This window comes from Nomascus leucogenys, chromosome 9 (genome assembly GCF_006542625.1).
Source record: "Nomascus leucogenys isolate Asia chromosome 9, Asia_NLE_v1, whole genome shotgun sequence".
Lineage (NCBI taxonomy): Eukaryota > Metazoa > Chordata > Mammalia > Primates > Hylobatidae > Nomascus > Nomascus leucogenys.
The window spans coordinates 51,523,144-51,545,571 of record NC_044389.1 but is presented as its reverse complement, the minus strand read 5'-3'; the positions used below and the strand labels follow the sequence as shown (position 1 = coordinate 51,545,571).

The 22,428-nt window shown below is 34.3% G+C and overlaps 1 protein-coding gene across 1 annotated transcript; it reads left to right on the top strand.

Annotated features, from left to right (window-relative positions):
* The first annotated feature begins 249 nt into the window (after nt 1-249).
* LOC100595401 (UDP-glucuronosyltransferase 2B17) lies at nt 250-21,717 on the top strand. Its single transcript, XM_012499368.2, is given in 8 exon segments — nt 250-973; nt 2,327-2,388; nt 2,390-2,476; nt 13,247-13,378; nt 15,310-15,397; nt 16,282-16,501; nt 20,835-21,019; nt 21,022-21,717. Coding segments are annotated over 8 exon segments (1,590 nt in total). The 3' UTR covers nt 21,114-21,717.
* The last annotated feature ends 711 nt before the right edge of the window (nt 21,718-22,428 follow it).

Here is a 22,428-nt window from a genome sequence, read left to right as displayed (position 1 = left end):
GATACTTGCAAGGTCATTAATCTTAGGTGGATGACAGCAAATATAAATATAACAGAAACATCAACATCCTTGAGTAAATATGAGGTAATCGAACTTTGTTAGTCTCCTTGCCATCCATGCTCTCAGGATGCTCATATAATGTATTAACTTTGAATTGAAGGAGTTATGTTTTAACTTGATTAATTTACCTCAGTATATAAGCATGAGAAAGAAATGGTGACTGGAAAAGAATTATCACTTTGCACCAGGATGGCTCTCAAATGGACTTCAGTTCTTTTGCTGATACAATTCAGTTGTTACTTCAGCTCTGGGAGTGGTGGAAAGGTGCTGGTGTGGCCCACAGAATACAGCCATCGGTTAAATATAAAGACAGTCCTGGATGAACTTGTTAGCAGAGGCCATGAGGTGACTGTGTTGACATCTTCAGCTTCCATTCTTGTTGATACGAGTAAATCATCTGCTATTAAATTTGAAGTTTTTCCTACATTTTTAACTAAAAATGATTTAGAGAATTTTATTGGGACATGGTTTGCTAGATGGATATACAATATCCCAAAAGGTACATTCTGGGATTATTTTTCACAAGCACAAAAAATACTTTGGAAACTTAATAATGGTATTAAAAAACTCTGTGAAGATTTAGTTTTGAACAAGAAACTTACTACAAAACTGCAAGAGTCAAAGTTTGATGTTGTTCTTGCAGATGCCTGTGGTGCCTGAGGTGATCTGGTAGCTGAGCTTCTTAAAATACCTTTTTTGTATATTCTCCGCGTCTCTCCCAGATACTTACTTGAGAAGTACAGTGGAGGACTTCTATTCCCACCTTCCTGCGTACCTGTTGTTATGTCAGAATTAAGTGATCAAATGACATCCCTAGAGAGGGTAAAAAATACGATATATGTGCTTTATTTTGACTTTTGGTTTCAAGGGATTGTTTTAAAGAAGTGGGACCAGTTTTACAGCGATGTTCTAGGTAAGTCATGTGTCTACTTGGTGGTTATTAAGTCCCAACTTTCTTTATGCATTTTAAGGTGAGTTTATATAAAGTCAGAGAAGAGTGTTCCTTTAAGTGAAGTAATGAAATGAAAATATAAGATGATCTATCAATCTCACAAATACTATGGAAAGGCTGACATTATCGGATCAATTTGAACCCTATAACCCTCACTCCTCCAGGCACTCCAGAAGTCATAAACCTGCAAAGTAAAGCACTTATGATTTATTTAAGCAAGCAGATTTCCATTTGACTACACATTATTTTCATATCTTAAAAGTCAATAGATACATCGAGAAACCTCCTGATGAAGGCAGACATGTAGATTGAAAAGTTATACATATTTCTAAGATAACCATCAAAGCAACATTGAGAAAGTTGTTTCTCTGTGTGCACCTCAGTTTTCTTATTTAGAAATTAAAATATTTTTCCACATAACTTAAAGGATTTCTTCACAGTTTAGAGATATACTGGATCTATCCTAGAAATAAAAACCTAGAACTTGAGGTTTCAAATGTTTATACATTCCTTCACTAACAGCTTGGAAATTATTCAAGGACTGAAATCTTGATAGTGAAAATTCAAGATTTTAATCTATATTTTATTAAATGGCATCTCTCCATTAAGGAAAATACAAGCCAAGTTACAAGGGAGCATAATCTCTATTTCAACAATTTCTGAAAATGTTCCAGCTGTTATTTGTAAATATATTTGTTTTCAAATGTAATATTAATAGGATCTTAACAAGTACCAAAAGCAATAATAGGTATTTCAACCATACACAAGGATTTCAACCATACACAAAAATCTCATAGTTCACTTACAGAACTAGAGATCAAGGGACTGGCTTAATAAATTACAGAAACTAGACTATTTCTTAGAAAGCTGTTTATATAGTATGGTAAGATGAATTGATTTTGGAGCTCAAAGAGTTGTTTAAATGTGCATTTGTTACCTTTGCTGTTTTAGAGAGGAAACAAATGCATATTTAAGCCCATTGTGGCTAATCTTAATGATTACTTGTGATTGTGAATATAATAAATTATGTTAAAAATGTAATTTCCTCTCACAATTCTCTGAACACTTTGCCTTCCTTAAATATACATATAAGCATCATATGCAACACATGAAAATTAAATCATGCCTATATATAAAAATATACGTATATATTTATCAATGGACAGACATTTTACATATCATTGGTTACATTTTTCATATCATTGGTTACATTTTTCCAAATCATTTCCAGAAAATATCTGTATATTCACATGACAATTATCTTGTGTCAGTCACCTTTTGTTGTTGTTGTCTTTTGGATTTTTGTCCCATTAGGAAGACCCACTAGATTACTTGAGACAATGGGGAAGGTGGAAATGTGGCTATTTCAAACCTATTTGGATTTGGAAAATTCCTTGCCTAACCTTATCAAATGTTGATTTTGTTGGAGGACTCCACTGTAAACCAGTCAAACCCCTGCCTAAAGTAAAAATATTCTGGTTTGATTCGGTAGCTTCGTATTTTCAAAAAAAAAAAAAAAAAAAATGGCTGCACATTTTTCATTCAGACTGTTTGACTCACAGTGAGAGAGACATGGGAGGTCCAGTAAAGTGACCCTGCCATTAGAACCTCACATATTTCTCTACCATCACAAGTATGTGAATTTCATTAACATTAAACAACAAAGAGGGATACTAGGGAGACTTCGAAAACAGAGTTGGTTAAACTAAAGCTTTCATTTTGTAACACAAAAGAAAGTATGAGTAATTCCTCCAGAGAGGATTTATAAGGTGATTACCACATACTACAGGTTAATGATGGATTTTCAGAGAATACATATAGTTTCTGCTCCCTCATTCCTTACAATCTACTTTGAAAGATAGGATATAAGCAAATAAAAAGACAAGTCCAAAATGTTTTATTAGGGAACACCACAATCCTAAGGGAATATCCAGAAGAGATTCCAAAGTCATTGATAATGGAAGTGAGTCCTCAACAATGTGCCAGAATAGGTGAAAAGATGATGGTGAGATGAAGAGAAAAAAGGGAAGCATTTAGAGAAGCAAGGGCAGTTCCTAGGACTCCAAAATTGGTTTGCGGAAAAAAGCTGAGTAAAAAGGCAGATGATGCTAGAGAGGTAAGTTGGATCCCGATAATTATGAGTTAAAAATATCTATGAAGAACAATGGGGAGCTACTAAAAAGTGTTAAGAAATGAAGTGAGATAATTAGGCTTTCCTTTTAAAAAAAACCTCCCAAGATGTTCAATGGATTAGACAGCAGAAAGATCAGACTGTAAACGTGCAGATTATTAGGAAATTTGCATGAGTGTAAGCAATAGATAAAGGAAAAATGGTCTGGAATTTTGATAGGGATACTTATGCCTGATTTTACAATATTATCACTAACTTCATATTGTTTTGTGTGGAAAAATTGTTAATACAGGCAAAACACTTTGTCTTTGACATATAGTTATCCAGAAATATTATTAACATTGTAATATTGTGATTTTTTGTTATTACTTCTGATACTATCAACCAGCTAACATGTGACAGCCACTTGAGATATAATTTTTCATTTAATAGGGACTGGTTTTCCAACAAATAAAGATTATATTCATTAACAAACACCTAGAGGACAGATGCTGTGTGGACTTGTTTAAATGTAGATACTTACGTTTGGGCAGCCAAATGAACAAGCTGAGATGCTAAAGTTGTATTGTAAGGGTTGAGACTCTTCACCAGTATTCTAGCTTAAATTGTACACCATTTCTCATCAGTTTTAATGTATGCCCTCAAAATATTTGCAGCCATATCCAAAGTTTACTCGCTTTCACTCCAGCATTTAAACCGTTTGTCACCAAGATCCCAGAGGTCTACATCTTAGGACATAGAAGGGTCAATTTATCCTATTAGAGCTGGTGCTTTCTGCCTTATGCCAAGCCTGTAGGATACATCAGTAAAGCTCTCCGGGGAGCCTGGGTCTCGACATTGTAACTGCCTGAAAAAGAAGCACAGAGAAAATGAACAGTGCACATATAAGAAAGGACATAATATCTACCAATTGTTTCTGAAAACTGCCATTAGATTTGAATTACAAAAGAGTTCTGCCAGAATATAGGAAGATATTTCTTAGAAGGAACACAAGAATGTGATATATTTTACTTTAAGATCATTCTGTTAAGACATAAATAGAAAGCAAGCAATCTTTACTACATTATATAATCTCTTTTTTTATTATTATACTTTAAGTTCTAGGGTACATGTGCACAATGTGCAGATTTGTTACATGGGTAAACATGTGCCATGTTGGTTTGCTGCACCCATCAACTCGTCATTTACATTAGGTATTTCTCCTAACGCTATACATCTTTCAGGCTCCAACCCCCAAACAGGCCCCAGTGTGCGATGTTCCCTGCCCTGTGTCCATGTGTTTTCATGGACTTATGAGTGACTCCACTTACGAGTGAGAACACATGGTGTCTGGTTTTCTCTCTTTGTGATATTTTGCTGAGAATGATGGTTTCCAGCTTCATCCACGTCCCTGCAAAGGACATGAACTCGTTCTTTTTTATAGCTGCATACTATTTCATGGTGTATATGTGCCACATTTTCTCTATCCAGTCTATCATTGATGGACATTTGGGTTTGTTCCAAGTCTTTACTATTGTGAGTAGTGCCACAGTAAACATACATGTGCATGTGTCTTTATAGTAGCATGATTTATAATCTTCTGGGTATATACCCAGTAATGCTGGGTCAAATTGTATTTCTAGTTCTAGATCCTTGAGGAATCACCACACTGTCTTCCACAATGGTTGAACTAATTTACACTCCCACCAACAGTGTAAAAGCATTCCTATTTCTCCACATTCTCTCCAGCACCTGTTGTTTCCTGACTTTTTAATGATCGCCATTCTAACTGGCATGAGATGGTATCTCATTGTGGTTTTGATTTGCATTTCTCTGATGACCATTGATGATGAGAATTTTTTCATGTGTCTGTTGGCTGCATTAATGTCTTCTTTTGAGAAGTGACTGTTCATATCCTTTGCCCACTTTTTAATGGTGTCATGTGTTTTTTCTTGTAAATTTGTCTAAGTTCTTTGTAGATTCTGTATGTTGCGCTTTGTCAGATGGATAGATCACAAAAATTTTCTCCCATTCTGTAGGTTGCTTGTTCACTCTGATTATAGTTTCTTTTGCTCTGCAGAAGCTCTTTAGTTTAATTAGATCCCATTTGTCAATTTTGGCTTTTGTTGCAATTGCTTTTGGTGTTTTACTCGTGAAATCTTTGCTCATGCCTATGTCAGGAATGGTATTGCCTAGGTTTTCTTCTAGAGTTTTTGTGGTTTTAGGTCTTACATTTAAGTCTTTAATCCATCTTGAGTTAATTTTTGTGTAAGGTGTGAGGAAGGGATTCAGTTTCGGCTTTCTACATATGGCTAGCACATTTTCCCAGTGCCATTTATTAAATAGGGAGTGTTTCTCCAATTATTGTTTTTGTCAGGTTTGTCAAAGATCAGATAGTTGTAGATGTGTGGTGTTATTTCTGAGGCCTCTGTTCTGTTTCATCGTTCTATATATCTGTTTTGGTACAAGTACCATGCTGTTTTGGCTACTGTCGCCTTGTAGTATAGTTTGAAGTCAGGTACCATGATGCCTCCAGCTTTGTTCTTTTTACTTAGGATTGTCTTGGCTATGAGGGCTCCTTTTTGGTTCCATATGAAATTTAAAGTAGTTTTCTTCAATTATGTAAAGACAGTCAGTGGTAGCTTGATGGGCATAGCATTGAATCTATAAATTACCTTGAGTGGTATGGCCATTTTCACGATATTGATTCTTCCTATCCATGAGCATGGAATGATCTTCCATTTGTTTCTGTCCTCTTTTATTTCATTGAGCAGTGGTTTTTAGTTCTCCTTTAAGAGGTCCTTCACATTCCTTGTAAGTTGAATTCCTAGGTATTTTATTCTCTTTGTAGCAATTGTGAATGGGAGTTCACTCATGATTTGGCTCTCTGTTTGTCTGTTATTGGTGTATAGGGATGCTTGTGATTTTTGCACATTGATTTTGTATCCTGAAACTTTGCTAAATTTGCTTATCATCTTAAGGAGATTCTGGGCTGAGACGATGAGGTTTTCTAATTATACAATCATATCATCTGCAAACAGAGACAATTTGGCTTCCTCTTTTCCCTATTGAATACCCTTTATTTCTTTCTCTCGCCTGATTGCCCTGGCTGGAATTTCCAATACTATGTTCAATAGGAGTGATGAGAGAGGACATCTTTGTCTTCTGTGGTTTTTCAAAGGGAATGCTTCCAGCTTTTGCACATTCAGTATGATATTCGCTTGGGTTTGTCATAAATAACTCTTATTATTTTGAGATATGTTCCTTCAATACCTAGTTTATTGAGAGTTTTTAGACAAAAGGCTGTTGAATTTTGTCAAAAGCCTTTTCTGCATCTATTGAGATAACCATGTGCTTTTTGTCATTGGTTCTGTTTATGTGATGGATTACGTTTATTGATTTTTTTTTATGTTGAACCAGCCTTGCATCCTAGGGATGAAGCCAACTTGATCATGGTGGATAAGCTTTTTGATGTGCTGCTGGATTTGGTTTGCCAGTATTTTATTCAGGATTTTTGCATCGATGTTCGTCAGGTATATAGGCCTAAAATTCTCTTTTTTTTGTTGTGTCTATGCCCAGCTCTGGTATCAGGATGATGCTGGCCTCATAAAATGAGTTAGGGAGGATTCCCATTTTCTATTGATTGGAATAGTTTTAGATGTAATGGTATCAACTCCTCTTTCTACCTCTGGTAGAATTTGGCTGTGAATACTTCTGGTCCTTGACTTTTTTTGGTTGCTAGGCTATTAATTATTGCCTCAATTTCAGAGCTGTTATTCATCTAATCAGAGTTTCAACTTCTTCCTGGTTTAGTTTAGGGAGAATGTGTGTGTCCATGAATTTATCCATTTCTTCTAGATTTTATAGTTTATTTGCATAGAGGTGTTTATAGTTTTCTCTTATGGTAGTTTGTATTTCTGTGGGATTGGTGGTGATATTCCCTTTATCATTTTTTATTGCATCTATTTGATTCTTCTCTCTTTTCTTCTTTATTAGTCTTGCTAGCGGTCTATCAATTTTGTTGATCTTTTCAAAAAACCAGCTCTGGCATTCATTGATTTTTTAAAGGGTTTTTTGTGTCTCTATGTTTGCCCTTGCTTCTCTACTTCTTTTAATGGTGAGGTTAGGGTGTCAATTTTAGAACTTTCCTGCTTTCTCTTGTGGGCATTTAGTGCTATAAATTTCCCCCTACACACTGCTTTAAATGTGTCCCAGAGATTCTGGTACATTGTGTCTTTGTTCTCATTGGTTTCAAAGAACATCTTTATTTCTGCCTTCAGTTTGTTATTTTCCCAGTAGTCATTCAGAGGCAGGTTGTTCAGTTTCCATGTACTTGTCTGGTTTTGAGTGAGTTTCTTAATACTGAATTCTAATTTGATTGCACTGTGGTCTGAGAGAGAGTTTGTTGTGATTTCTGTTCTTTTACATTTGCTGAGGAGTATTTTACTGCCAATTATGTGGTCAATTTTAGAGTAAGTGTGATGTGGTGCTGAGAAGAATGTATATGCTGTTGATTTGGGTTGGAGAGTTCTGTAGATGTCTATTAGGTCCGCTTGGTCCAGAGCTGAGTTCAAGTCCTGAATATCTTTGTTAATTTTCTGTCTTGTTAATCTGTCTAATATTGACGTTGGGTTGTTATAGTCTCCTATTATTATTGTGTGGGAGTCTAAGTCCCTTTGTAGGTCTCTAAGAACTTGCTTTATCAATCTGGGTGCTCCTGTATTGGGTGCATATATATTTAGTATATTTAGGATAGCTAGATCTTCCCGTTGAATTGACCCCTTTACCATTATGTAATGTCCTTATTTGTATCTTTTGATCTTTGCTCATTTAAAGTCTGCTTTATCAGAGACCTAGATTGCAACCCCTGCTTTTTTTTTTCTTTCCATTTGCTTGGTAGATATCTTCCTCCATCTCTTTATTTTGAGCTTATGTGTGTCTTTGCACGTGAGATGGGTCTCCTGAATACAACACTCCAATGGGTTTTGACCCTTTATCCAATTTGCCAGACTTTGTCTTTTAGTTGGGGTATTTAGTCCATTTACATTTAAGGTTAATATTGTTATGTGTGAAATTGATCCTGTCGTTATTATGCTAGCTGGTTATTTCACCCTTTAATTGATGCAGTTTCTTCATAGTGTCGATGGTCTTTACAATTTGCATGTTTTTCCAGTGGCTGGTACTGGTTGTTCCTCTCCATGTTTAGTGCTTCCTTCAGGAGCTCTTGTAAGGCAGACCTGGTGGTGACAAAATCTGTCAGCATTTGCTTGTCTGTAAAGAATTTTATTTCTCCTTCACTTGTGTATCTTAGTTTGGCTGGATATGAAATTCTGGGCTGAAAATTCTTTTCTTTAAGAATGTTGAATATTGGCCCCCACTCTCTTTGGGCTTGTAAGGTTTCTGCTGAGAGATCCACTGTTAGTCTGATGGGCTTCACATTCTGGGTAACCTGACCTTTCTCTCTGGCTGCCCTTAACATTTTTTCCTTCATTTCAACTTTGGAGAATCTGACAATTATGTGTATTGGGGTTGCTCTTCTCAAGGAGTAACTTTGTGATGTTCTCTGTATTTCCTGAATTTGAATATTAGCCTTCCTTGCTAGGTTAGGGAAGTTTTCCTGGATAATATCCTGAAGAGTGTTTTTTAACTTGGTTCCATTCCCCCCATCAGTTTTGGGTACACCAAGCAAACATAGATTTGGTCTTTTCACATAGTCCCATATTTCTCGGAGGCTTTGTTCATTTCTTTTCACTTTTTTTTTCTCTAATCTTGTATTCTCAGTTTATTTCATTAATTTGATCTTCAAGCACTGACATCCTTCCTTCCGCTTGATCAAATTGGCTATCGAAGCCTGTGTATGCTTCACGAACTTCTCGTACTGTGGTTTTCAGCTCATCAGGTCATTTAAGCTCTTCTCTACACGGGTTTTTCTAGATCCCCATTCATTTAACCTTTTTTCAAGGTTTTTAGCTTCCTTGCAATGGGTTAGAACATCCTCCTTTAGCTCAGAGAAGTTTGTTATTATGGACTTTCTGAAGCCTACTTCTGTCAACTCATCAAACTCATTCTCCATCAAGTTTTGTTCCCTTGCTGGTGAGGAGTTGTGTTCCTTTGGAGGAGAAGAGACTTTCTGGTTTTTGGAATTTTCACCCTTTCTGCTCTGGTTTCTCCTCATCTTTGTGGTTTTATCTACCTTTCGTCTTTGATGTTGGTCACCTACGGATGGGTTTTTGGTGTAGATATACTTTTTGTTGATGTTGATGATATTCCTTTCTGTTAGTTTTCCTTCTAACATACAGGCCTCTCAGCTACAGGTCTGTTGGAGTTTGCTGGAGGTCCACTCCAGACCCTGTTTTCCTGGTATCACCAGCGGAGCCTGCAGAACAGCAAATATTGCTGCCTGATCCTTCCTCTGCAAGCTTCATCCCAGAGGGGCACCCGCTTGTATGAGGTGTCTATTGGCCCCTACTGGGAGGTGTCTTCCAGTCAGGCTTCATGGCTGTCAGGGACCCACTTGAGGAGGCAGTCTGTCCATTATTAGAGTTTGAACGCTGTGCTGGGAGAACGACTGCTCTCTTCAGTGCTGTCAGGCAAGGACATTTAAGTCTGAAGAAGCTGTTTGCTGCCTTTTGTTCAGATATGCCCTGCCCCCAGAGGTGGAATCTAGAGATGCAGTAGGCCTTGCTGAGCTGCAGTGGGCTTTGCCCAGTTTAAGCTTCCCTGCCGCTTTGTTTACACTGTGAACATGGAACCACCTACTCAAGCCTCAGCAATGGTGGACACCCTTCCCCTCGCCAAGCTCCAACATCCCAAGTTGGTAGACTGCTGCACTAGCTGCGAGCAAGGCTCTGTGGGTGTGGGACCCACCAAGCCAGGCATGGGAGGGAATCTCCTGGTCTGCTGGTTGTGAAGACCATGGGCGAAGCACAGTATTTGGGCAGTAGTGTATCATTCTTCAAGGTACAGCCACTCACTGCTTCCCTTGGCTAGGAAAGGGAAATCCCCCTACCACTTGTGTTTCCCAGGTGAGTTGACACCCCACCCTACTTCAATTTGCCCTCCATGGGCTTCACCCACCATCCAACCAGTCCCAGTGAGATGAACCGCGTACCTCAGTTGGAAATGCAGGAATCACTCATCTTCTGCGTCAATCTTGCTGGGAGCTGTAGACTGAAGCTGTTCCTATTCTATCATCTTGGAAGTGACTCCTATATAATCTCTTAAGAGATCTTTTTTGTCTACCTTCTTATTAGAAGCAACATAAAACTGAAATCTTAGTCAAGATAAAATCCAATAATTTTGTTGAATAAAAATTGCTTAAGCTCTATATGGAAACTTTCTCAAATGACAAAAGCAGAGGTAAAATGAATGAAAATTCTATGCAGTCTCCAATTATTATTATTATCTCTTACTATTCTCAAAAAAATCACTATTAACATTAAAGAAAATTGATAGTGCCAGTAAAAGGTGGAAGAGAGCAGGTGGAGAAGGAAGACAGCGGCAAGAATGACTAGTAATACAAAAGTGATCATTACTACTACTAGCTCTTGTTATTAACTTGCAGAATGAAGATTTGAATTTAGGTTAATAGTTGTGAAGCCTGTCTTTAGTTCTTTACTACAAAAAATAATTGTTACTCTAAATTTCTTGCCTTTCCATTAAGTATTGGATTCTCAGATAATTTTTATATCTGTTAAAAGAATAAGACAGTTGGTAAAAAGTATTAAGGGTTTTAAAAATACATATAGCCATTGGCTTCATGATATACTCACATGAAACTATGCAGAGGAAAACTAAATCATGATGGACAAATTCAATATTTGTGGCAGATACAAAATAAACAGCAGTAGTAATTTAAATATCTTATATTAAGAAATGATTAATAACTTATAAAATGCACAAACCAAGCAATTACAATTATTTTACTGAAAGCCATAATACAAATATAGTTGGAAATTGAAGAACAAAATGATGAATAAAACAAGATCACAATTTTTCAGTAGGATAAAAAGGTATATCCAATAAGATTAAAATGTTCTAAATAAACATCACATATTTACATTGAATTATTTAAACATAAGAATGACCATAAAATGCATACACATTTTATATGGGGAATATTTTTAAACAGAGAGTATGTGAGAAATTTATTTTTTTAAAATTTTTATACTGTTACAACATTTCTTACATTCATCTTATATTATTTCTACAAATATAGCACAGAATGAGATCAGTGATGAATCTATAAACACATTTTATAACTTCAATATGTGGTGGATAATGATGACTTTGGGCAGCAAGCCAGTAAGATAAAACATTTAATGCAAGTTACATTAAATATGGCTACAGGTAACTGGAACCACGCGGAATACCTGGATGTCCCCCTTATCACTTGGAATAGTATTAAAATGACTCTCATGTTAACAATGATGTTATAAGATTGAAATTATATTTTTCAAAAATACTTGGCAATATATGGTGTGCATGGACAACCATCAGAGGTTCTATTCTTTGTTTTGGTAAACAACAGTTATAAAAAGAAGGTTTACCCCTATGATTAAGATCTAAAAGTATATCCACTTCTTATGTTGGAAGTGGTTTGTCATTACTTTACAAAAAGAAAAAAATAATAATAAATACAAGACAAAAGTAACAACAACAGTAAAAAGATGAGCACACAATTTTGACATAATATCCAGGAAACTCTGGGGTATACTTTCTTTCTTTCTTTCTTCTTTCTTTCTTTCCTTCCTTTCTTTCCTTTCTTTCTCTCTCTCTCCTTCCTTCTTTCCTTCCTTCCGTCCTCTCTTCCTTCCTTCCTCCCTTCCTTCCTTCCTGCCTTCCTTCCTTCCTCCCTCCTTCCTTTCCCTTCCATCATTCCTTTCCCAATTCTTTTTCCTTTCCTTTCCTTTCCTTTCCTTTCCTTTCCTTTCCTTTCCTTTCCTCTTTCCTCTTTCTTTCTTTCTTTCTTTCTTTTCTTTCTTTCTTTCTTTCTTCTTTCTTCTTTCTTTCTTTCTTTTCTTTCTGTTTCTTCTGTATGAGAATACACATCACAATCTGGAATTATAGAGTGCATCTAAATTTAAAAATAGGAAAGCATCAGTCAGAATAATTATCAATCAATTCTAAACAAACACGTATTCATCAGGGCTTTGTATAGTGTAAGGGAGCTACTCTAGAGAGTAAGTAGGTCTCCACTGGAGAAAGGTCTGGTGGCCTTTCCACCTCTCCTGGCAGACTTTCCCAAGTGCTCCCTGTGAGACACAGCAAAGTGATGAAGAGGTCCCTTTACAGACAGTTATAAATAGCACATCAATTTATCAGTGTGATTTTAGGAAAAATAAATGTGAAAGTCACATCTAAACAACGACCTGAGAAATAAGATTACTCAATTATTTAACTGTATACTGCATAATTCTATATTGTAAATGGGATTCTTAGGAGTTCTTAACAGAAATTTCAAACCACAATACCAGACCCCAGAATGTCAGTGATTCTTAAACTTCAGACTTTAATTCTTTTTGTGGAGGATGGGGGAGCAGGAAGACAAAAACTCTGGGAAATTTCAAGTGAGGGATAAAGAATTATAGAGCTAAGGAAACATTGACATAAATTCTTTCCAATTGTAACTTTTCACCATTGCTCAAAGGCAGGTGTAATGGCTCCAAGGACTCCTAACTAAAGGAATTCTAGAGGAAAAGATTCCTTTGACCACAGATATTTACTAGAACTACAGTGATATCAAATTAAAACAAAGTAATTCTAAATTTCCAATAACCCATATTAATAATCATAACATTATAAATGAAGAGTCTGTGTATAATATTTTCCAGCATTATTTTCTTCTACTACAGTATGATAGCTGTTTCATTTCTTCTTATACACACATATCTACATGGGTACACACTCATATTTACACAGATAATGCATAATGGAGACCATCAATCTCATATTACACATTTCCTTCTAAAGAAACTGAGAAATTAGGCCAGTTAAAAACACAGCCAGTACTCCAAAAGTTCCTGATAATACTTTATTTTCTCTGTTTAGATGTTTGTAACAATCCCTTCAATAGTGCTTGCTGTGCTGACACTTTAGTGATGGAGCAAATTCTATCTTCACAGGAAATGGAAGAGTTTGTGCAGAGCTCTGGAGAAAATGATGTTGTGGTGTTTTCTCTGGGGTCAGTGGTCAGTAACATGACAGAAGAAAAGGCCAATGTGATTGCATCAGCCCTTGCCCAGATCCCACTAAAGGTCAGATAAAGTGCTTTCGTGGTGAACAGCCACTGGATGAGTCTATTAAACTCTAAAGAGTCCAGTCATTGAAATTTTCTGCCTGCAACATTAACTTATAGAATAGTTCTAATTATCTCAGATTATCTTCTCAAAAATAAAAATATATATGGAAGATGCTAAAATAGCAAAGAGGAAAGTTTTTATTGATAATAATATTGGCATTAACATTGTGATAAGAAAGAAAGAAATTTAAAAGTTGCATGTGAAGTTTTGGTATTATCATGATATTATAGACATTGTACATAGAAATCACCAAATTCTGCCTTGTAATTTTCTCATTTTTCTTACAGAGTTCCTGAGGGCACTGTACACACTGTAGATATTCCCAAAAAGGAGTCGAATGTTATCGAGGTACTGCACTATCACAGTAACAATAAACAGGCATTGAAGAAAGTCTGAAATACATCATGGAATTTAGGCTTATCATGTAATCTGGCCTCTGGTATTTGCTATACATGTTGCAATAGCGCTATTTAGTGTGCTGTTCAGGGTGCTATTCAGAAAAAGGATGTCCTAGCCTGACAAACCACTATTCCAGGTAACCACTGAGCTGACAAAATTTAGAGAAAATAGAAACTTGCCTGGCCTGCAGGACTGGACCCTGCTAATGCCGTAAGCAGGAAAATGTAATGGAACAGGTGGAAATGGAATCCTGCTTTTAGGATAGCCTCTGTACATTATAAAATATGGCCCCACAAAACCACTGCTCTAACCACCAGTTAACACATCCTCCAGATTGAGGAAAGAGAAAAGAATACAAGAAGGAGTCAAGGAGAAGAATACCACTCATGGAAAGAGGTTCAGATGCCCCTACTCCATAAAATATAGTAGCAACTTATTTTCTAATACATAGAATATACTTGCAATTTTTCTGTATTTGTGAGTTACTTTTTTTAACTGACATAGTGTTCTCTTAAGGACCTATGCTAAATTTTTGCTGAAAACACAAAGTTACTTTAACACTCCCATAGCAAATGCAAAGCAAACACTTGTAAATTATACTTCAGTTTATCAGGATTGCTTGGGAATTCTAAAATCAGTTACTTTATTTTGGTAATGGGCATGGGAATGGCTTGGCTAAAGCAGACTATATTACTCAGTGCTGGTCATGCTTTATAGTTCACCATTTAAATGTTAATGATCAGGTAAGTAAAATTTGGCAAAATACACAATTTTATACACTTTCAGCAGCTATATTGTTATTCATAAATTGCAAATGGGCTTTTTTTCCCTACATTGAAAATACCTGCATAACTAGCAATACTGATAATACTCTGAATTTATGTCAAAAATTGACACTTGAAATTTTTTTTGAAGTAGAGCAGCATAAGTTGTAATCTGAAAGAAATTATACACACTACCTACATAGCATTATTTCTCAAATGTAGCTGATTTTATAGATGTTGTTTTTTTGTAAATCAAAGATGTCAAACTAATAAACTATTAGCTAGATGTAAAGTCTTCTCATATCATTCAAAAATAAATTAATATTAAATTTGGAAGAAGACAGCTAGAATAAATACATAAAATAAATGTATAGGTCATCACTAATTAGTTACCACTTTTTTACATGAGAATTATAATGAATGGTTAACAATTTCTTAAATATTTAAATTTTTCATTGATACTCCAATGTGTCTAAGCTACTATATTGGAAATATTATGATTTCCTTATATACCAAACATTTTTTTAAGTAAGGATATAAAATGGCAGTATTCAATTTACCTCGTACTTTTAGTAGTTTTCATTACTTAATATCTTGTTCTCATTTCTTCATTTTTCATACAAAAGGGATTTAACTAGCTGATTGTCAATCTCTATAGAGTTCTAACATGCTATAACTTTGGAGTTCTACTCATGGCACAAGATATTTTCCTCACCCTGACAGGTTCTATGGAGACTTGATGGCAAAAAAACAAATACTTTAGGATCCAATACTCGACTGTACAAGTGGATACCCCAGAATGACCTTCTTGGTAAGACTCTAGAGAACAAATATGGAATATATGAATAACAGCCAATTAGAATGATAATAATTCAACATGAAACATGCTTATTGAATATTTATTATTGAAAAACTAAAAATAAAATATTACTTTTACATATTTATTTTTCATTCTTGTGAGGAAAAGGATAACTCTAATAGTTGTCATTTTATTATATACACTCATATTCTTTATCATTGGAATCAAAGTATTTTTATTTTAGGTGTAATTACTATTCATAGGGTCTCTCAATAACTTCCTAGGTTGTCTCTCTCTCTCCTATTTCTACAACTTTATACCTGTCCTTTCTGATACTACAGGGTTATTTCAAATGACACTGAAAAATAAGAGTTCCTCTTCCATTACCACTGACTTCATTTTCTATGTGAATAAATCCCCAATCTTCACATAAAGTGACAACATTTTTTATGATGAAGTGTGGCCTATCCTTCCTCTGTTCCAGCACCACATCTACCCCACTCCCTGCTGCCTTGCACACCCCACATATCACACTGAGTGACTACACTATTTATTAAAGATAACATGTTCTTACATGCCCAATCTTATTCTTTTATTTTTTGCACATTTTAATGTTTTTATTCAAAATGTGTTTCATCATTTTGTCTACCTGGCAACCTTAATTCATTTTTCTAGCCTGAAGTCACATGCACCACCTTTTCATATAGCCATCACTTATCTCTCCAGCAGAAGTAGGTACTTCGTTCTCTGAAATCTAAAAGCAATTTCCACGCAGTTTTATGGGCATAATAATACTATCTAGAGAATATTGATTCTTTCAGTGCATCATATTGTTTATTTCTCATTTTATTCTTTACTTATAATTATTAATTTTGCTAAAATTAATCCAATCTTAGGTCACCCAAAAACCAAAGCTTTTATAATTCATGGTGGAAGCAATGGCATCTATGAGGCAATCTACCATGGGATCCCTGTGGTAGACCTTCCTTTGTTTTCGGAACAGCCTGAAAATGTTGTTGACTTGCAGGGCAAAGGAGAAGCTGTTAGACTGGATTTCACCACAATGTCGAGTACAGACTTATGGAATGCACTGAAGACAGTAATTAATGATCCTTTGTCAGTATAACAATATTTTTCACTAGGTGGTATTTATAGATAGCTTCTCTTGTCAGTAGTGACAATGAGTTTCATCCTTTATGTAAGAGACTAATTTTGAAAGAATTTAAATGATTTAACTAATTGTAAATCTGCTTTTACTTTCTATCAGATAGTAATTTCAAAGTTACATTTGAAACTCACACATTTAATAGGTCACCAATTTCTGTAACAACTATTCTACATAAAAATAATATTGAAGATATATAGATAATTATTGAATATACATTTTTAGAAATTAGAGAATACACAATGAAAAGGAATTATGAACTTGGAGAAACATAACAAAATATTCAAATCCAATAAATAACATTTCTGAAAGTATAACCTATTTTCCTAAAATATTTATTATTTTAAAAAATTTGATGGGATATAATGTTGGGGTGATCAAACCCAACACCAGGTCATAGGGGTGACAAAGTCCGGCGGAGTCAAAAGATTGAGAAAAAGACAATTTGAGAGAGAAAGGTGGGACCAGGGGGCCATCGTGATTGTGGAGGCTGCAAAGGCCCTGAGCTCTGGGAGCCCATGCTATTTATTGGTAATCCAACAAATAAACAGGTGGTGAGAATGTGGAGGTCGAAAAGACAGAAGCGTGATCTACAGCTGTGATACTTTAGCATTTGTAAGGAACATGTTCTGCTTCTTGAGATAATGGGGATGCAATTGATCTAGGAGCCTAAGAAGGCTAGCAACAGGGAGCCAGCAAGTCTAGACACATGCCAGAAGACATTATGTCAGATATGCAAGCCCTGCCTCAGCTTTCCTCCCAACACTCAGCTTTTTCCCAACATACAATTTATAAGCATAATACCTATTTAAAGTGTAAAATTTAAATATATTTGATGTGTTTAATTATGAATCCATCACTATAATGCAATTTTTGAACAATTTATCCCTCCAAAATGAAACTTATAATGCATTAAGTCACTCTCCATAAAAGCTTTTCCTAGTCTAGGAAAATATCAAATTGTTATCTTTCTAATTAGATTATACTCTGTATATTTCATATAAATGAAGTTGTACAATTTATGGTGTTTTGTAAATGACTTCTTTCACTTCTCATGATTTTTTTTCGGTTTCATTCATGTTGTTGCACGTATCAGTACTTTGTTTCTTTTTTTGCTATATAATATTCTTTGGCATGAATACACACTTTGAATTTACACACTTATCAGGTAATGGACACTTTAGTTATTTCAAATTTTTGCTCTCAGGAACATTGCTATGCGTAGTTTTTTGTAAAAATAGGTTTTCCCTTCTTTTGAGGAGATGCTAGCAGTGGAATTGCAGAGTGATTGTGGAACTTTATGTGTATGTGGATGAAAAACTGCTAAATTGTTTTTCAAAGTACTTGCACCATTCTTCATTAACACCAGCTGTATGGGAGGGTTCCAATTTCTTCACACTCTTCCCAAAACTTGTTATCACTTTTCTTTTTCTTACAGCCATTCCAGTGGGTGTAAAGTGGTCTCTCATTGTGGTCTTGATTTACATTTCCCTCTGACTAGAGATATTAACCATCTTTTCATGCACTTACTGACCATTCATACAATCCTTTAGATAAATTTCTATTTCAGTCTTTTGTACATGTTGTAAATTTTTTTACTTATTGTTGATTCATAAGACTTCTTTTTATATTATGAATATAATTTCTTATCAAATTTATGATTTTCAAATATTTTCTTTGACTCTGGAGGGGTTGATTTTTTATTTATTTTACTTTCTTGTAGATGACCTTTAAAGCACAAGTTTTTAATACTGAAAGAATAAAAGCAAAATAATTAATTTTTCCACACTCCAAAGGAAAAAATGTGGAAAATGCTATGTCTAGACCAGCTACCATTAATACAGAATTTATTACTACTATCAAGAGTGTTGTTATATAAAAGGTACCACATAAAGAAATACCTTAAAATACTTTACACAAAAAATGGTAAGACAATGAATGATTAAAAATAGGAAATAATTGAATAAAAAAGACAGGTTTGAAAATAGAAAATACAGAATAAGATGGTAGATTCTGAATCCACCAGTACTCAGATTAAATTTCAACAGAAAAAAAGATGACAAAATAATGATTAAGGAAATAAAACTTTTGAAGAGCACAATTAAATGTAACATGTGATATATATGTATATACCTTTATATGCAGCATAAAAATGTGAATATATGTATATATACACATATGTGTGTGCATGTATTATACTAGAAATAAATTAGAAATCACCCAAAGAATGATAACTAAAAACTCTCTAAATTTTGGAAATTAAAAATACATTTTTAGAAAATTCAGTCAACAAAATATTATAATTATACATGCACGTTTATTACAGCAACTCTTCTCCCAATTATATACCCAAGATAAATTAATATGTAAATCTAATGATATATATATAAAAATATATTTATACTAGGATAACTAATGATGTCCAAAAATGTAAACAACTGTATCCAAAAATGTAAACAAGTCCGTCATTTATAAAATAAAGAGATACTCTGTGGTATTTGTCAATCAATTGAATACTACACAGTAATGTAATTAACCAACAACTGCTACAAAAAAAGACACAAATAAGTATAAATTATATAATTCAATTATATAAACAAGCAATGCTAATTCATAAAATTAGAAATCAGGTTAATACTTAAATTGAGAATGAATGTAGTGACTAAAATGGTCCAAAAGGAGAGAGTTCTTCTAGGCAGGTTTTAACAACCCAGAACGTAAGCAGTAGGTGTCTTTACTTCAGGATAATGTTTAGCATAATCTTAAAATTTTGAATAACTCTCTAGTGTGTGTATATTTATCTTATGTATCTCATATATAGGATTTTATTTTAGAAGATATGTAAAATATTTTAAAGTTCTAGAAATTAAATAGCAAAATAAGCACAAAACACTGGAGAAAATTCTACAGGTACTATATAGTGTGGCCAAGAAAAGCCTCTCTAACAAGGATCTTTTAAGGGGAAGCCTCAAAAAGAGAATCAAGCCTCATTTTATTGCAAGAAAGAACGCTCTGAAAAGGGAGAGAGGGGACAAAAGTTGTAAAGGGGCTAAGGTGAGAACACCTTTGGGAGCTTCAAAATTAATAGAAGCCCAGTGTCCCTAGAAGAGACTATGCAGGGAAAAGTGTTAGGAGAAGTTGCCAGTGCCTGACCATCTCAAGTTCTGTAGACCAAAAAGAGATCTTATTCCTTTCTTTCTTTTCTATTAAAAAACATGTCATTGTTTTTTATTTTATTTTTTATTTAACTTTTACTTTATGTTCAGGAGAACAAATGCAGGTTTGTTATATAGGCAAACTTGTTGCTCGTGGGTTTGTTGTACAGATTACTTTGTCACCCAGATATTAAGCCTAGTAAACACAAGTTGTTTTTTCTGATCTTCTCCCACTTACCACCCTCTCCCCTCTGCTATGTCCCAGTGTGTGTTGTTCCCCTGCATGCATTCATTCATGTGTTCCCATTACAGATTTTCTTCTTAATGTCGTGAGAAGCCAGATGGAAATCTTAATCAATGGAGTGTCATAATCTGACAATAGTTTCAAAAAACATTATTCTGGCTTCTGGAAGGAAAATACAACAGAAGACAGAAGAGTAGAGTAGAAGCAGAGAGATTAGTTAGAGGACATTTCAACCACTGAACACAATTATTTCTTAAAATATCAAAATAGTCCAGACACGGTGGTTCATGCCTTTAGCCCCTGTACTTTGGGAGGTGAATCAGGAGTGCTGTTTGAGCCCAGGAGTTTAAGACCAGTCTGGGCAACATAGTGAAATTCCATTACCACAAACAAATTTAAAAATAAGCCAGGCAGAGTGTCTGAGCTCGTAGTCCCAGCTACTCAGGAGGCTCAGGTGTCACGATTGCTTAAGCCTACAAGATAAGGGCTACTGTGAGCCCTGACAAAGGGAATATACTCCATCCTGAGCAACAGAGCACAACCGTCTCTCAAAAAATATGTATATCAAAATGATCATTCTCAGATTGCATTTCTACTATCTTACTTATAGCACTTAGAGTGGCTCATAATATTTCCTCTGGTCGAAAGACATTAACTTTCCCACCTGATCCCATTTTCACTTTAAAAAATTTTGCCTATGATAAAATTATAATTTAAAACCAAACTTTCTGTGATGATTCAATTTAAAACATGTAATTTCTATGTCAATTCTATAATATTTACTTTGAATTATTTGTGTAACATTTTTCAAAAACCTTCCATAGTCTTGATATACTTAGGAAATAAATTTACTTTCTATGTTTGTATTTTTCTGTTTATCCTTGGCTATAAAGAGAATGCTATGAAATTATCAAGGATTCATCATGATCAGCCAATGAAGCCCCTGGATTGAGCAGTCTTCTGGATTAAGTTTGTCATGCACCACAAAGGAGCCAAGCACCTTCGGATTGCAGCTCACAACCTCACCTGGCTTCAGTACCATTCTTTGGATGTGATTGTGTTCCTGCTGGCCTGAAGGCAACTGTGATATTCATCATCACAAAATGTTGTCTGTTTTGTTTCCAAAAGTTTGTCAAAACAGGAAAGGAGGAGAAAAAGGATTAGTTATGTCAAAGGCCTGAAGTTGGAATGACTGAAAACTAGGAGTTGTCCAGTTTATTCCAGCATGAAGTGATGGGAATGGAGAATTTCCTTCCCCCTGTGACAAAACATCATTTCACAATTGACCCTGTTAAGTGAAAAACTTCTTTTCCAGGGACTTAGTATCTATTTAAGTTGGAAATAATCCAAGTCAAATATTTAAAAACTAGGAAAAACAGTGTTAAAAACTAGTTAAAAACTAGAAAAAATAAAAATAATAAAAAACCGTATGGGGTTTTAAGGCTATTATTCTAATTCACAAATGACACAAAAAACTTTACTGAGCTTAATGATGTTTCATACACTGTACATGGAAATTACTAGATTCAGAAGTTCACTTACAGTGTCAGTACTGTTTTGCATATACTCAGAATACTTTGGCTTCATTTTGAGCAGATTTCTATTGTTTTTACTGTTGCCAAGGAAACTATTCAATAATTAAATTGTGTAAAAAGTCTCACTCTTCCTCTTCTTCCTATTGATATTGCAAGAACAGTAGTATTGCTTGGCTTCTTCTATGCATCCATACTCAGTGTCACTTCTTTCCTAAAAGACATTACATGTTTATCCCTAGAATGAAAGATAATGTTCAAAATTAACAAATGTGATATACCACATTAACAAAATAGTGAATAGTAAGCAATTGTTATCTCAACAGATGCAAATAAAAGCATTTGTAAAAATTCAACAATGTTTCTATGAGTAAAAAAGACACATTTCAACACCCTAGAAATATAAGAAAATCACCTTAACATGAGGAATGATGCATATGAAAACTTCACAGCTAAATTCATACTCAATAAAAAAACCTCAAAAATTTTTATCTAGTATCAGGACCAGATAATGATGCTCACTCTCGCTGCTTCTATTTCACATAGTACTGGAAGTCCTAGCTAGAACAATTCAGCAAGAAAAATAAAAATAAAACAGGTTTCTAAATAAGAAAAGAAGTAAAATAACCTCTGTTTGCATGATATAAAATATAAATATATAATAATATATTTATATATTTAAAATATATAAAAATATATAATATATATTAAAATATGTATATATTAATATATATTATATATAAATATAATATAGTAATATAGAAATATAGAAATATATATAATATATAAGTATACAAATAAATATATAAATATATAATAAATATATTTATTTATCATGAAAATATAATAAATAATAAATATATAAATATATAAATAAATATATAAATATAAATAAATATATATAAATAAATAAATAAAATATAATATATATTAGAATATATAAAATA